A 17,002-nucleotide genomic window follows, 5' to 3' on the forward strand; every position below is an offset into this window, starting at 1 on the left:
AAGGAAAAGCTATGTTTTGTTTCCCTGTAATTTGAATGGTCTTTAATGACTGTTCACTGAAATAAAAGTCAGGATTTAATTGTTAAGTGGCTCTGCTAAAGCTTTCAGATCTATTTTTATAAGCAGCTAAAACTATTGGTTTTTGTTAAGAATATTTTTTAAAAAATTAAAAGAATTTTTCACAATCAAGACATTTTTATATATAAAATGTATTTTCAGTTGTCAAATAGAATATTTTTCCATGTATTTTAGTAAATGTTGCACTTAGTCATTTTCTTTTGGTAAAATATTTTTCTCATTTTAAGCTGCATATCTGTCACTGTTATTTTTAAACTGTGAATACATTTTACCAAATGTAGAATCTCCTTGTATTTAAGAATCACATATTTTTATGAACTCAAATCTTAATTCACATTTTGCTCAGTGCTGACACTATAAGCTAGTTCACGTTAAAATAGTAGCACAGTTAATGGTTGAAAGCTTGTTTTGCTTATGAACATTAATATCTGGAATGAAAATAAATATACCTATCAATGCAAATTAAATAGAACCAATTCATACATTATTTGTTAATCCTTTTACTAATTCTGAATCTGGATTATGATATTGTATTACTTATTTCACTCTATATAAATTTCAGATTTAATTAGCCCGGTATCCTCCCTAGATACCCACCTTGTATTTTGGTGGTGGTGAGGAGTCTAACCAAAATCTGAGGTAGTGATGCTGTCATTTTTAACCTATTAAGTCAACTGGTCTAGAAATGTATGAAATACTGGAATGTGGTTTTCCATTACATTTACAATTTTGTATATACACTTATGATAGGAAAACATAAATGACCAAATGAAAAGGATAACCCTTGAAGTCCATATTAATCAGTTGTATGCACCAGAAACTTGATAATTAAGCTCTCTCTACTTCTTCCTAGCCTCACAATTTAAAGGCTAATACACACTGCATAAGATTGTTAAAATGATAAAATGTTATTAAATATTATTAAAATGTTATATTTATTGACTCAAATAAATTTTTTATTTTAAGTCAATATTTATTGACTTAAAAGAAAAAATAACTTTCTAACACTTCTTTCAATGAAGGTAACTATACATAGCTATTAATTAAGTAAATGAATTTGTCATACATGAGATTATGAATTCTCAATCTGTTGGCCTGCGTTTTGCTGGAAATGGATTTATAAAGATTTCTGGTCCATTATAAGTCCTGGTAATGACTCTTTATATCTTATAAAATAAAGATCATCTGCAGTTGAATATACCTTTTTAAATGAAGAGGTCTTCAGAAACTGAACTAGTGTGGAATTAACTATGTGGAAACAGTATGGACCTGGGTCACTACAATCTGAATTTGATATCAACTACATTGTATACATTTCAAAGCTATTTTACTCATTCAGTCTGTTGAGGGTCAGATTGAGAAGGAGATTATAAATATGCAGTCATGTCATTTGTCATGATGCCTATTGAAATTTTGAAAAGAGTTTATTGATGCCTTCAATAATTATGAATGTGCTCACCACTTAAAAAATCATTTACTTGACAGCATATATTATTCAAATATGATAATAAGTGGATCTGTTCAAAGAAATTGGTTCTCATTATAAATTACCCACTTCTCTTTAAATGCTAAATTCTGATGTTTAATATAAATGCTCTGTAAAGCATATACTTTAAATCACTGATTACTTTGATTTCTTGGTAACTTTTCTACATCATACTAGTTGGCCTCGTAAGCACAGTTCATATTGAAAATTTATTATTACAATTATTTTTTAGAGTGTGTCTTTGTTTGTGTTGCTAAAAGGAATACCTGATGCTGGCATAATTGTAAAGAAAAGAAGTTTACTTGTCACATGGTTCTGCAAGCTGTACAAGAAGCAAGGTGCCAGCATCTGCTTTTAGTGAGAGCCCCAGAGTGCTTCTACTCATTGCAGAAGCTGAAGGGGATCGAAGGTGTGCAGGATCACAGTCCAGAGAGAAATCAAGAGAGAGCTGCAGGCTCCTTTAAATAATCAGTTCTCACAAGAACTAATAGAGCAAGGACTCACTCATGACCATGCAGATGGCATCAACCATCCATGAGGGATTCGGCCCTCTGACTCAAACACCTTCCCCTAGCCCCCACCTCCAACAGTGTGGATCAAAGTTCAGCACGACATTTGGAGTGAAAAACATGCAAACTATATTAGCTATATTAGATCACAGTTAATTTATCTTAGGAATAATTTTAAAAGGTTTTTTTTAATTAATTACTCTTACCACTTTATTCTAAAACTTGTTTAAAAATTGGCTTCTTTGTGAATTTCTGTCCTTCAAAAATATATAGAGCAAGTCAGGTTTTTATTCATATGCCAAATGATTTCTTATTACATTCCTTTTTTTTTTTTTTTAAGATGGAGTTTCGAGGTCAAGAGATCGAGACCATCCTGGTCAACATGATGAAACCCCATCTCTACTAAAAATACAAAAAATTAGCTGGGCGTGGTGGCACACTCCTGTAATCCCAGCTACTCGGGAGGCCGAGGCAGGAGAATTGCCTGAACCCAGGAGGCAGAGGTTGCAGTGAGCCGAGATAGCGCCATTGCACTCCAGCCTGGGTAACAAGAGCGAGACTCCGTCTCAAAAAAAAAAAAAAAAAAAAGGTGGGAGTTTCTCCCTGTCTCTCAGGCTGGAGTGCAGTTGCGTGATCTCAGCTCACTGCAACCTCCGCCTCTCGGGTTCAAGTCATTCTCCTGCCTCAGCCTCCTGAGTAGCTAGGATTACAAGCGTGTGCCACCACACCTGGCTATTTTTTTGTATTTTTAGTAGAGACAGAGTTTCACCATATTAGCCAGGATGATCTGGATCTCCTGACCTCATGATCCGCCTGCCTCAGCCTCCCAAAGTGCTGGGATTACAGGCCTGAGCCACGGCACCTGGCCAATCATACATTTTTAATAGCAACATTGTTAATAATATTTTCTTTTATAAATTTTAGTCTACAGCCTGAACCTATACCATCCCGATCCTATCTGACCTCTTCTGATCTAGGAAGCTAAGCAGGGCTGGGCCTGAATTAGTAATTGGATGGGACGCTGACTGAGAATACTTTTTTGTATTCATAGAGTACATACCTTACTTACAATTTATTTCTTCTGGTATTTTGCTTTAATGCTCAAACTCCTGACATACAATATAGAAATCATTTAAAGTAAATAGTATTCGCTTTAGATTTCATAAGTTCCATGTAGGGCTTTCCAGCTTTCATGTAATATTCTCACACTGAAAGATAATTTACTGCAGTCAGCTAATACCATCTGTCCTTTGCTAAGACCCATGGCATAACATGATAAAAGTAGCCTTGTTTCCTGAAAAGTTATGACCACTAGGGAAGAAATCATGACTTGGCAGTCATGTCTTAAGAAAGAATTCTACCACAACTCTGGCAGAATTTTTAAAAGCCAATGATTTGGGACATGAAATAGTAGGTGTATTGAGTTGAGGAGAAATACATCAAGTTATTCTTAGTTGAGATATTCTACAGAATATCTCTTCTCACATAAATTATATATATATATATAATATACATATTATATATATAATATAGACTTGAATTATTTTAGGTTCTGGGGTACATGTGCAGAACATGCAGGATTGTTGCATAGTTACCTACAGGGAAATGTGGCTTGCTGTCGCTATCTCCCCATCACTTATATCTGGCATTTCTCCCCATGTAATCCTTCCCCAACCTCCCTACACCCCCCGTCCCTCCCCTATTCCCTAACAGACCTCAGTGTGTGATGCTCCCCTCCCTATGTCCATGGGTTCTCATTGTTCAACACCCACCTATGAGTGAGAACATGTGATGTTTGATTTTCTGTTCATGTGTCAGTTCGCTGAGAATGATGGTTTCCAGATTCATCCATGTCCCTACAAAGGGCACAAACTCATAGATTTTTATGGCTGCATAGTATCCCATTGTGTATATGTGCCACATTTTCCTTGTCCAGTCTATCATTGATGTGCATTTGGGTTGGTTCCAGGTCTTTGCTATTGTAAACATACATGTGCATGTGTCTTTATAATAGAAAAATTAATAATCCTTTGGATATATACCCAGTAATGGGATTGCTGGGTCAAATGGAATTTCTATTTCTAGGTACTTGAGGAATCACCAAATGGTCTTCCACAATGGTTGAACTAATTTATACCCCCACCAACAGTGTAAAAGTGTCCCTATTTCTCCACATCCTCTCCAGGATCTGTTGTCTCCAGATTTTTTAATGATTGCCATTGTAACTGGCATAAGATGGTATCTCAATGTGGTTTTGATTTACATTTTTCTAATGACCGGTGATGATGAGCATTTTTTCATATGTTTGTTGACCTCATAAATGCCTTCTTTTGAAAAGTATCTGTTCATATCCTTCACCCACTATTGAATGGGTTTGTTTGTTTTTTTCTTGTAAATCTGTTTTAATTATTTGTAGATTCTGGATATTAGCCCTTTGCCAGATGGGCAGATTGCAAAAATTTTTTCCCATGTTGTCGGTTGCTGGTTCACTCTAATGAATGTTTCTCTTGCTGTACAGAAGCTCTGAAGTTTAATTAGATCCCATTTGTCTATTTTGGCTTTTGTTGCCAATGCTTTTGGTGTTTTGGTCATTAAGTCCTTGCCTATGCCTATGTCTTGAATGGTTTTGCCTAGGTGTTCTTTTAGAGTTTTTATGGGGATAGGTCGTATGTTTAAGTCTTTAATCCATCTGCAGTTAATTTTAGTGTAAGGTGTCAGGAAGGGGTCCAGTTTCTGTTCTGTACATGGCTAGCCAGTTTTCTCAACACCATTTATTAAACAGGGAATCCTTTCCCAATTCCTTGTTTTTGTCAGGTTTGTCAAAGATCAGATGGTTGTAGATGTGTGGCATTGCCTCTGAAGCTTCTGTTCCGTTCCATTGGTCTATATCTCTCTTTTGGTACCAGTACCATGCTGTTTTGATTACTGTAGCCTTGTAGTATAGTTTGAAGTCCGGTAGTGTGATGCCTCCCACTTTGTTCTTTTTGCTTAGAATTGACTTGGCTATGCAGGCTCTCTTTTGGTTCCATATGAAATTTAAGGTGGTTTTTTTCCAGTTCTGTGAACAGGGTAATAGGGAGCTTGATGGGGATAGTTGAATCTATAAAATACTTTGGGCAGTATGGCCATTTTTACAGTATTGACTCTTCCTAACCATGAACATGGAATATTTTTCCATCTGTTTGTGTCCTCTCTTGTTTCCTTGAGTGCTGGTTTGTAGTTCTCCTTGAAGAGATCCTTTACATCCTTTCTTAGTTGTATTCCTAGGTATTTAATCTCTTTGTAGCAATTGTGAATGGCAGTTCATTCTTGATTTGGCTCTCTTTAAGTCTGTTATTGGTTTACAGGAATGCTTTGTGATTTCTGCACATTGATTTTGTATTCTGATACTTTGCTGAAGTTGCTGATCAGCTTAAGGAGATTTTGGGCTGAGACAATGGGGTCTTCTAAAAATATAATTATGTCATCTGCAAATAGAGACAATTTGACTTCCTCCTTTCCTAATTGAATACCCTTTATTTCTTTTTCTTGCCTGATTGCTCTAGCTAGAACTTCCAATACTATATTTAATAGGAGTGGTGAGAGAGGGCATCCTTGTCTAGTGCCAGATTTCAAAGGGAATGCTTCCAGTTTTTGCCCATTCAGCATGATATTGGCTCTGGGTTTGTTGTAAATAGCTTTTATTATTTTCAGATACGTTCTGTCAATACCTAGTTTATTGAGAGCTTTTACCATAAAAGGCTGTTAAATTTTGTCAAAAGCCTTCTCTGCATCTATTGAAATAATCAGGTGGTTTTGTCTTTGGTTCCGTTTATGTGGTGGATTACGTTTATAGACTTGTGTATGTTGAACCAGTCTTGCATCCCCAGGATGAAGCCTACTTGATCGTGATGGATAAGCTTTTTGATGTGTTGTTGCAATCAGTTTGCCAGTATTTTATTGAAGCTTTTTGCGTCTATGTTCATCATGAATATTGGCCTGAAGTTTTCTTTTGTTGTTGAGTCTCTGTAGGGTTTTGGTATCAGGATGATGTTGGTCTCATAAATTGATTTGGAAAGGACTCTCTCTTTTTGGATTGTTTGGAATAGTTTCAGAGGGAGTGGTACCAGCTCCTCTTTGTAGATCTGGTGGAATTCAGCTGTGAACCCATTTGGACCTGGGCTTTTTTGTTGATTGGTAGGTGATTAATTGCTGCCTCAACTTCAGCCCTTGTTACTCGTCTATTCTGGGTTTGACTTATTCCTGGTTTAGACTTGGGTGGGTGCAAGTGTCCAGGAATTTATCCATTTCTTCCGGGTTTACTGGTTTATGTGTATAGAATCGTTTGTAATAATCACTGATGGTAGTTTTATTTCTGTGGAATCAGTGGTGATATCCCCTTTATCATTTTTATTGCATCTTTTTGATTATTCTCTATTTTCTTTTTATTAATCTTGCTAGTGGTCTGTCTATTTTGTTTTCCTTTCAAAAAACCAGCTCCTGGATTTATTGATTTTTGAAGGGATTTTTGTGTTTCTATCTCCTTCAGTTCTGCTCTGATCTTAGTTATTTCTTGTCTTCTGCTAGCTTTTGAGTTTTGTTGATCTTGCTCCTCTAGCTCTTTCAATTTTCATGATAGGGTGTCAATTTTAGATCTTTCCTCACTTCTCATGTTGGCATTTATTGTTATAAATTTCCTTCTAGATACTGCTTTAAATGTGTCCCAGAGATTCTGGTATGTTGTGTCTTTGTTCTCATTGGTTTTGAAGATCATCTTTATTTCTGCCTTCATTTCATTGTTTATCCAGTCAACATTCAAGAGCCAGCTGTTCAGTTTCCATGAAGTTGTGCGGTTCTGAGTTACTTTCTTAATCCTGAGTTCTAATTTGATTGCACTGTGGTCTGAGAGACTGTTATGATTTCCATTCTTTTGCATTTGCTGAGGAGTGATTTACTTCCAATTATGTGGTCAATTTTAGAGTGGGTGTGATGTTGTGCTGAGAAGAACATATATACTGTGGATTTGGAGTGGAGAGTTCTGTAGATGTCTATTAGGTTTGCTTGTTCCAGATCTGAATTCAAGTCCTGGATATCCTTGTTAATTTTCTGTCTTGTTGATCTATCTAATATTGACCGTGGAGTGTTAAAGTCTCCCACTATTATTGTATGGGAGTCTGTCTCTTTGTAGGTATTAAGAAATTGCTTTATGCATCTGCATGCTTCTGTATTGGGTGCGTATATATTTAGGATCGTTGGCTCTTCTTGTTGCATTGATCCTTTTACCATTATGTAATGCCCTTCTTTGTCTCTTTTGATCTCTGTTGGTTTAAAGTCTATTTCATCAGAGACTAGGATTGCAACTCCTGCTTTTTTTTTGCTCTCCATTTGCTCTCCATCTGCTCATTTTGCTCTCCATCCCTTCATTTTCACCCTATGCATGTCCTTGCACATGAGATGGGTTTCCTGGATACAGCATAGGGATGGATTTTGACTTTTTATCCAATTTGCCAGTTTGTGACTTTTGATTGGGTCATTTGGCCCACTTACAGTTAAGGTTAATATTGTTATGTATAAATTTTATCCTGCCATTTTGATGCTAGCTGGTTGTTTTGCCCATTAGTTGATGCATTTTCTTCATTGTGTCTATGGTCTTTAGCATTTGGTACTTTTTTCGAGTGGCTGGTACTGATTGTTCCTTTCTATGTTTAGTGCTTCTTTCAGAAGCTCTTGTAAAGCAGACCTGGTGGAGACAAAATCTCTCAGCAATTACTTGTTTGTAAAGGATTTTATTTCTCCTAAACTTATGAAGCTTAGTTTGGCTGGATATGAAATTCTGGGTTGAAAGTTCTTTCCTTTAAGGATGTTTAATATTGGCCCCCACTCTCGTCTGGCTTGTAGGGTTTCTGCTGAGAGATCTGCTGTGAGTCTGATGGGCTTCCCTTTGTGGGTAACCCGACCTTTCTCTCTGGCTGCCTTTAGCATTTTTTCCTTCATTTCAACCCTGGTGAATCTGACGATTATGTGCCTTGGGGTTGCTCCTCTTGAGGAATATCTTTATGGTGTTCTCTGTATTTCCTGGACTTGAATGTTGGTCTACCTTGCTAGAATGGGGACGTTCTCCTGGATAATAACCTTAAGAGTGTTTTCCAGCTTGGATTCGTTCTCTCCATCATATTTAGGTATACCTATCAAATGTAGATTAGGTCTTTTCACATAATCCCATATTTCTTGGAGGCTTTCTTCATTTCTTTTCACTCTTTTTTCTCTAGTCTTCTCACTTCATTTCATTGAGTTGATCTTCAATCTCTGATATCCTTTCTTCTGCTTGGTTGATTCAGCTATTGAAACTTGTGTATGCTTCCTGAAATTCTCCTGTTGTGTTTTTAGCTCCTTCAGTTCATTTATATTCTTTTCTATGCTGTTTGTTCTCCTTAGCATTTTGTCAAACTTTTCTCAAAGTTTTTAGTTTCTTTGCATTGGGTTAGAATATGTTCTTTTAGCTCAGAGCAATTTGTCATTACCCACTCTCTGAAGTCTGTTTCTGTCAACTCATCAGACTCATTCTCCATCCAGCTTTGTTCCCTTGCTGGTGAGGAGTTGTGATCCCTTGGAAGAGGTGATGAGTTCTGGTTTTGGGTGTTTTCATCCTTTTTGTGCTGGTTTCTTCCCATCTTTGTGGATTTATCTACCTGTGGTCTTTGTAGTTGGTGACTTTCAGATGGGGTCTCTGAGTGGACATTCTTTTTGTTAATGATGAAGTTATTTCTTTCTGTTTTTTTGGTTTTCCTTCTAACAGTCAGGCCCCTCTGCTGTAGGACTGCTGGAAGTCCACTCCAGACCCTTCTTGCCTGGGAATCAATTGCGGCAGCTACAGAACAGTAAGGGTTGCTGCCAGTTTCTTCTTCCGTTATATTCGTCCCAGATGGGTACCCACCAGATGTCATCCTGAGCTCTTCTTTATGAGGTTTCTCTTTGAATATACAGTGTCAAGGAGCTGCTTGAGGAGACAGTCTGACCCTTATGGGAGCTCAAGTGCTGAGCTGTGAGCTCTGTTGTTCTGTTCAGAGCTGCTGGGCAGGTACATTTAAGTCTGCTGCAGTGGAACTCATAACCGTCTTTTTTCCCAGGTGCTCTGTCCTGGGAAGGTAGAGCTTTATTTATAAGTTTCTGACATGCTGCTGCCTTTTTTCAGAGATGCCCTGCCCAGGTAGGAGGTAGCCTACTCACAGTCTGCCAGCAGAGGCGTTACTAAGCTGCCCTGGGCTCAGCCTGTCTACTGTGTGAAATTCCTTGCAGTTTTTTTATAGAGGTATAGTTAGAACTGCCTAGGTAATGGCAGTCTACCTCAGTAATGGTGGACTGCCTCTGTAATGGCGGACTGCCTCAGTAATGGTGGACTACCTCAGTAATGGTGGGCTGCCTCGGTAACGGTGGACTGCCTCGGTAATTGCAGACTGCTTTGCTAATGGCAGACTGCCTAAGTAGTGGTGGACTGCCCCTATAATGGCTGACACCCTTCCCCAACACAGCTGGACAATCCCAGGTCCAGCTATGCTTGCTGTGAATCTCTCAATCCACAGCATTTCAGATTGCTGGTCTTTGAGGTGGGTGGGACCCGCTGAGCCAGATCACCTTGCTCCCTGTTTCAGCCCCCTTTTTTTTCAGTTGAATGGGTGACTCTGTCTCCCAGGCATTTCAGACACCAGTTGAAATGGCCACCCAGATTTGTGTGAGTTTTTGTGCAGAGACGTGCTGTGCCAGCTGAAACAGCCATGCTGTAAACTCATGGCGCTTTTCAGCCTAGGAATCTCCTGGTCTGTGAGCAGTAATAACTCATTTGGAAATGCGGTGATCACTCACTGCATTGTTCTCGCTGGGAACTGCACTCCAGAGCTATTCCTATTCGTCCATCTTAGATACTCCTTGAATGTTATTTTATCAGATTGTAAGCAAATCCTTCTGTTAATAACTAAATTAATATCGGTATGTATTAGTTAGTTTTCACACTGACATAAAGAAATGCCCAAGACTGGGTAATTTCTAAAGGAAGGAGGTTTGATTGACTCACAGTCCCACATGGCTGGGGAGGCTTCAGGAAATGTAACAGTCATGAGGGAGGGGAAGCAAATCACCTTCTTCACCAGGCAGCAGGAAAGAGAAAAGTGAAGGAAGAAATTCCAAACACTTATAAAACCATCAGAATTCATGAGAACTCACTCACTATCACAAGAACAGCATGGGGGAACCACCCCATCATCCAACCACATCCCTCCCTTGACACTTGGGGATTACAAACTGAGATGAGATTCGGGTGGGACACGGAGCCAAACCATCTCTCTCCTGTGGTAAATACATAATGCATAAATTGGCATTTTATTGTGCTTACATATTTATGACCTTAAGAACCGAGACTTTCTAATATATGGAATCAGATTCAAGAAATACAGGGTTAAGAAAAATAATATGTTTATTTAGAGAATTAATGTGTCATACTATTTATTTTTATGATTTACTGTTCCTTAACATTTTAATGGAAATATTATTTGATTCACAGATATGTTTTTGTGGAACTGATGCCTCTTTAAACACAACCACACCACCTTTTATTTTTCTTCATTCATTGGTTATCATATGACAGGGCTCCTCCATGTCTTTCATTTGCTATGAGAGACAGCCCTGCTTTGTACTTTCAGCATCTCTAGCTATCACTTTCAACACCCAACCTCATCCTTCACCCCTAATGATAGATTTGCTTCACTTGGTAACACTATGTCAAATCCTAAAATCATAACATATGGCCAATATGCACTATCTGTGCTTCTAATTTTTGCTAAGAGACTTCATATAAGTAATTTTATTAAAGACATATAGACTCACAGATTATTCAAGATCAAATTATCTATAATAATGAAGCCTGTCGTTGTACAAGTAAAGAAATTAAGACCCAGGGAGGTGGCTGGCTTGCCAAGGCTGATTAATGAAATGGGCGTATGTCAAATTTAAATCAAATTAGAATAAGAGGGTTTTTTGTGTTTTTGGGTTTTTTGCTAACCATTTTGGTAACATCATTTACCCTCTTTCAGAAATCAATGTAAATTGTGAAACATGGAAGTTTTGTTGAAATTATTTTGTTAAAATGAACAACATGATTAACTTAAACAGAAAACTAAGTAGCCCATAAATGAGTAAACAGATGTAGCAGCAATTAGCATTGTAGTTATTAGGAAAATGAGACTGTTGAGCTTTCATATGAGACTGATGCTGGGGACATACTGAAGACTAGAGTGAAAGTTAAATTGTGAATACAAGATAATAGTTCAGGTAGTAAGAAGATAATATTCAACTGCCTAGAAGTGAGTCATTTAAAAGAAAGCTAATAGTAGTGTGAATTCCTCTTTAATTATTAGTTTAACTTTCTAGCTCATAGAAACATAATAATATTTATAATGATATGAAACTAACTTAGGGCCTTGAATCTAGAATCTTCAAAAAGGATGATTCTGAGGGAAAAATCAAGAAACCTTGACTTTGTTTATTATATATTATTTAATTTGCTTCATTTCCCTTGGTTCAAAAATACAGTTTCTTGCTCCTTAAGGGAAGGGGTGTGACCATGTATAAACTTTTAATTCAGATTTTTACAATTGAATATTTTTTTGAAAAAATAATTATCTGAAATTCATACATTTATCCAGTGGAGCTGCTGTCAGAAGAACAATTTCTGAAAATGTTCAGAGTTTTTCAGCCAGCTTAGGTTTTGTACTTCATTCATGGAAGCAAGTTGGAGCACCCTATTGATAATTATTTAAAACAACTAACTGCAAATGACCTTTGGTATATCAACAAATTAGATGTATGCTCAAAGGTGAATCTTTTCTGCACCTAGAATGTTCAGAATAATGTACCTCGTTGTGCTCTTTCCAGATCTAGCTCTTACCTGGCCTTCCTCTTGCCACAGTTGCCAGGCAACCATTCCCATAGCCTGAGCCAAATGTCCCTTTCCCCGCTTTGCTCATCTTCACCTACACAATGACTACCATGACTTCATCTCTCTCTTAGAAATAGTTGCTCTTTGTTAAATGGGGCCTTCAAAATATAATTAAAAACCAACAAACAAAAGATGATTCCCATGTATATGTAATTTATACATGTTTACATATTATGTATAATACATAGGTATTAATTATGTGTTCAGTTTTTAATGTAATATCTTCATCTACTTGGCTAATTTTTCTAAGAACAAAAAATTTCCATAGATTATGAAGAACACTAATTCTGAGAACAATCTCTGATGCCAAACCAAACACATTCTGCATCATAGGATACATTTTTTTTTTAACTTTAAATTCTGAGGTATACATGCAAATGTGCAGGTTTGTTAAATAGGTATACATGTGCCATGGTGGTTTGCTGCACCTATCAACCCATCATCTAGGATACATTTTTATAAAAGGAGTCTGGGAATACAATATTCTCTTCCATGATGAATAATTATATCACATCTAGTTGGGCAGGTGATATCTCATCGAGCTGGACAGGCAATATCACATAGAGTTGGACTTATATAAATTTGTATAAGTACTTTTGTATTCCAACAGTAAGACTCACAAATGCATTTGTATATTGCTGATGATTATATTTCACTCCAGCAAATCCTGACCAGCATTAAAATTAAATAAAAAGTACCATTTTTATTAATATACTTTAGTAATTTGAACATGTTTATTTACTGTTCAGTATCTTTTAAATTGGAAGGAATAAGAACTACTAATCTGTTTTACTTCAAAATATATTTTGTAAGTACATTGTCATTTTACTTTTTAAGAGCTCATTTCAATTTCACAAATTTCTAATAAATCTTCAAATTTTTAAGGAATTTACTTGTAGTTATATTTACTCTTTGCATTAAATGTGAAAGATTTTCTAAGGCTTTTTTAGTAGAGAAGAGGTTTTGCCATGTTGCCCGGGCAAGCAAGACATTTAAAAATATATTTCAAAATGTTTCCAGACGTCTGAAATGTTTGTAATTGTTGGGACTTTCTTACTGATAAACTTGGCTCAATTACTGAGCACTATCAATACAGTCTTATTTCTTAAACTAATTATATGATTCTGCATAAAAACCCTTGTTTCTACAATTAAATTCTGTCAATTATTTGATCATGTCAAAAGACTGTCAATAAAATATTATTAATGATAAAAATAATTTTCTAAGTCATATAAGGTTATGTTTATAAAAGAAATTTATTAATACAACACTTTTTAGTTTCCAGATATCATTAGAGTTTTTTAAGTTATATGTGTTAAGAAAGGAGAATGATAGAATGATTTATAATAATTTGGATATGTACCCAGTAAAGGGATTGCTGGGTCCAATGGTATTTCTGGTTCTAGATCCTTGAGGAATCACCACACTCTCTTCCACAATTGGTTGAACTAATTTACACTCCCACCAACAGTGTAAAAGTGTTCCTGTTTGTCCACATCCTCTCCAGCATCTGTTGTTTCCTGACTTTTTAATGATCATCATTTTAACTGGCGTGAGATAGTATCTCAATGTGGTTTTGATTTGCATTTCTCTAATGACCGGTGATGATGAGCTTTTTTTCGTATGATTGTTGGCTGCATCAATGTCCTCTTTTGAGAAGTGTCTGATCATTATTGTGGCACTTTTCACAATAGCAAAGAGTTGGAACCAACCCAAATGCCCGTCAATCATAGATTGGATAAGCAAAATGTGGCACATAAACACCGTGGAATACTATACAGCCATAAAAAGAAGGCTGAGTTCATGTCCTTTGCAGGGACATGGATGAAGCTGGAAGCCATCATTCTCAGCAAACTAACACAAGAACAGAAAACCAAACATTGCATGTTCTCACTCATAAGTGGGTGTTGAACAATGAGAACACATGGACACAGGGAGGGGACATAACACACCAGGCCTGTCAGGGGGTGGGGGCCTAAGGGAGGTATAGTAGGGGGTGGGGGAATAGGTGAGCAATAGTACTAGGGGAAATAACTAATGTCGATGATGGAGTGATGGATGTAGCAAACCACCATAGCACATGTATACCTATGTAACAAACATGCATGTTCTGCACTTGTACCCCAGAACTTAAAGTATTAAAAAAATAACAGCTCAATTTTAAGGAGTCAAAGTGTGTACTTAGAAAAAACATTAAATATGCCATATATTAATGACAAAAAAAAAGAAAGGAGAATGAAATGAAGAAAAAAAGAGATATAGAGTTGGGATATAAACCCAAGCACAGGACATACACACCCTATTTTTTTTATTACAATCCTATTTTGTTCTAATAAAATACTTTTCACTGAATTAAAGCCCAAACTTGCTTATACTGTCTCCTCATATATCTGAAGAGCAAATAATTTTGCATAATTTCCTGTCTTATTTGATTACACACAGTGAAAATTCAGTGCAAGGAGAATGTTTTAATTTTTCTTTAAGTTCTCTCTGCTGCATTTTTGTGATTTATAAACCTTTAAGTGCTATAGAATAATGCAAGTTTTTCAGTCATTGTTTTATTTCCCACTAGGATCTTGTGCCAACTGTTTTTCAGATAAAAAATTGCATGTTTATTTTCTCCCATTGTATCTATTATAAGATGAATTATGTAGCAAGCCAAGGTTTTAATGTGATCTTTTGGCAGAATGTACAAAACTGAAATAAAGTTGAACGTATTTGAAACTATGATAGGCTTCACGAAAATCTTTTTCTAAGAGAGAGGGAGAGAGAGAGAGAGAGAATAATCAATGTCTAATGGCCACCCTGATTTTGGCAAAATTTGAAACACGGAGTTCAAACTTCTTTCTTATAATGAAAGTCCTTAAAATGTGTCTTGATAGTCTGTTGGGACCAATATTTTGTAGGTTTGACATATTCATAAAAGGAAAACAAAAAGCTAAGGAAAAATAAGTTTGTAGTAAAATATCTATTCTTATCCTGAGATAGGCATCATATTACTCTCTCTACAAGCACTTTTAATAAATGAATATTGATTAACTATAGGACTTTTAAATATTAAATGTTTTGTATGAATTCTCAGTTACTTGTTTTCTAATTTTTAAGCCTTTTTCCTGTCTCTGTATAAATTGTTCACACGAATAGGCAAAGGAATAAAGCAATTTACTCAAAGTGGAGAAACAAATAATTGTAAGTTTACGTAGCAGAAGAGAATGGATTTTTTCCAAGTTATTCTATATCAAAGCTGCATAGATCTGTTATAAGACACTTCTACACTCTAAAAGGAGATTTGCTACTAGTAATTTGGCTTTCTAAATACTGTTAAATGCTGTAAAATTCTAATTCTTTATTTCTGTTTTCTCTAAAGGTAAGCCACTTTTATTTTTGGCACCCAGTGAATTAAGTGTTGTTGTTGTTGTTTTTTAAATATTGTTCCTAATGGAATGTGAGGACAGCTTTTTTGTTTGTTTTTTAATTATACTCTAAGTTCTGGGGTACATGTACAGAACGTGCAGGATTGTTACATAGGTATACACATGCCATGATGGTTTGCTGCATCCATCACCCTGTCATCTACATTAGGTATTTCTCCTAATGCTATCCCTCCCCTAACCTCCCACCCCCCTGTTATCTCTCCCCTTTTCTCCCACCCCCATAACAGGTGTGTTATGTTCCCCTCCCTGTGTCCATGCATTCTCATTTGTTCAATACCCGCTTATGAGTGAAAACATGCAGTGTTTGGTTTTCTGTTCTGATCTTAGTTTGCCGATAATGAAGATTTCTAGCTTCATCCATGTCCCTGAAAGAACTTAAACTCATTCTTTTTTAAGGCTGCATAGTATTCCATGGTGTAAGCCACTCTTATTTTTAGGCATCCAGTGAATTAGGTGTTTTTTGTTTTAAATTGTTCCTAACAGAATGTGAGGACAGCTTTTACGAAGGTGCCAGATATGTAAGTCTTTGATTGCTGAGCAAGTGTTGCTTCTGTTTCTGGGGCTATCAAAAGGGTTCACATGAAGAAATATCACTATCATTTATACGTGACTAGCAGAATATATTTAAAGAACATATTCTTGTTTTATTAGAGGCAAGCATTGAGATATAAAACAAAAGATTATAATGAAAAATATAGCATGAAATAATAAATTGAAAATGAGAATAGTTTATTGATTCTAATGTATCTTCAGCAGTTGGAATGGCAGTGGAGAAGAGGAGTGAGCTAATATAAATGTATATTTTTAAATAAATATACTCAATATGCTTGCTTTTTTTTTTAACAGGATGAAAGAAGCAGGAGTAGGCCATAGGCAGTGGAGGGGTTCCATGTCATCCACCTGCAAGCAGTGCCCACTGGGCTATCCCAGCCCTGTTTGTGGTTCAGATGGTCATACCTACTCTTTTCAGGTAAAGACATCTACAGTCATTTAGTATGAAATAAGTGATATGTACTTATTAGTAAATGATTAAAACTACTGGTTATCCAATGTGATAATTCAGATTATTCATTTAACTTATAAAACAATATGAATAATCTCACTGGTTTGGAATATGATTCAATGTATATTTGTTTTTTTCTGTATCAGAACTTTTAAGGTTTGAAATACTAAAGCTATAAACCGTAAGATATGAAAACCAACATTTCCTTTGTTGCTTGAAAAGAGGTCAGAAATGTTAGCATGCTGTACAATGGATTTAGTGATCAATATTGTTTTAACAGCAATAAATGTGCCTCAATCTGTCACTACAATTACCTTTTTAAATATTATGTCTTATCTCCTATATTATCTCATTTAAGCCTCCAAAAAACTCTTTTACTAGATGAAAAAAACAGGATTAGATAGGACATTTGGCAAGTTTCACATATTTAGTTGACATTGAGGCCAGAATTTGCTCTCATCTTTGATTCAGTGCCTTTGCTCTCTCTTCTACATCATTTTTCCTCCCAATTAATTGTCCCATATT

At 36.1% G+C, this 17,002-nt stretch overlaps 1 protein-coding gene across 2 annotated transcripts in view; it reads left to right on the forward strand.

The window, feature by feature from the left end:
• SPOCK3 (SPARC (osteonectin), cwcv and kazal like domains proteoglycan 3) overlaps positions 1-17,002 on the forward strand; it is a 577,835-nt gene that overhangs the window by 346,967 nt on the left and 213,866 nt on the right. For both annotated transcript variants that reach the window (XM_064371038.1, XM_064371039.1), the window contains exon 4: positions 16,321-16,444. In XM_064371038.1, coding sequence (XP_064227108.1) covers positions 16,321-16,444 — 124 coding nt within the window. The remainder of the gene's footprint in view (positions 1-16,320; positions 16,445-17,002) is intronic.

The sequence above is a fragment of the Aotus nancymaae genome, unplaced genomic scaffold (assembly GCF_030222135.1).
Source record: "Aotus nancymaae isolate 86718 unplaced genomic scaffold, 86718_ANA_hifiasm-v0.15.2.pri h1tg000115l, whole genome shotgun sequence".
NCBI lineage: Eukaryota > Metazoa > Chordata > Mammalia > Primates > Aotidae > Aotus > Aotus nancymaae.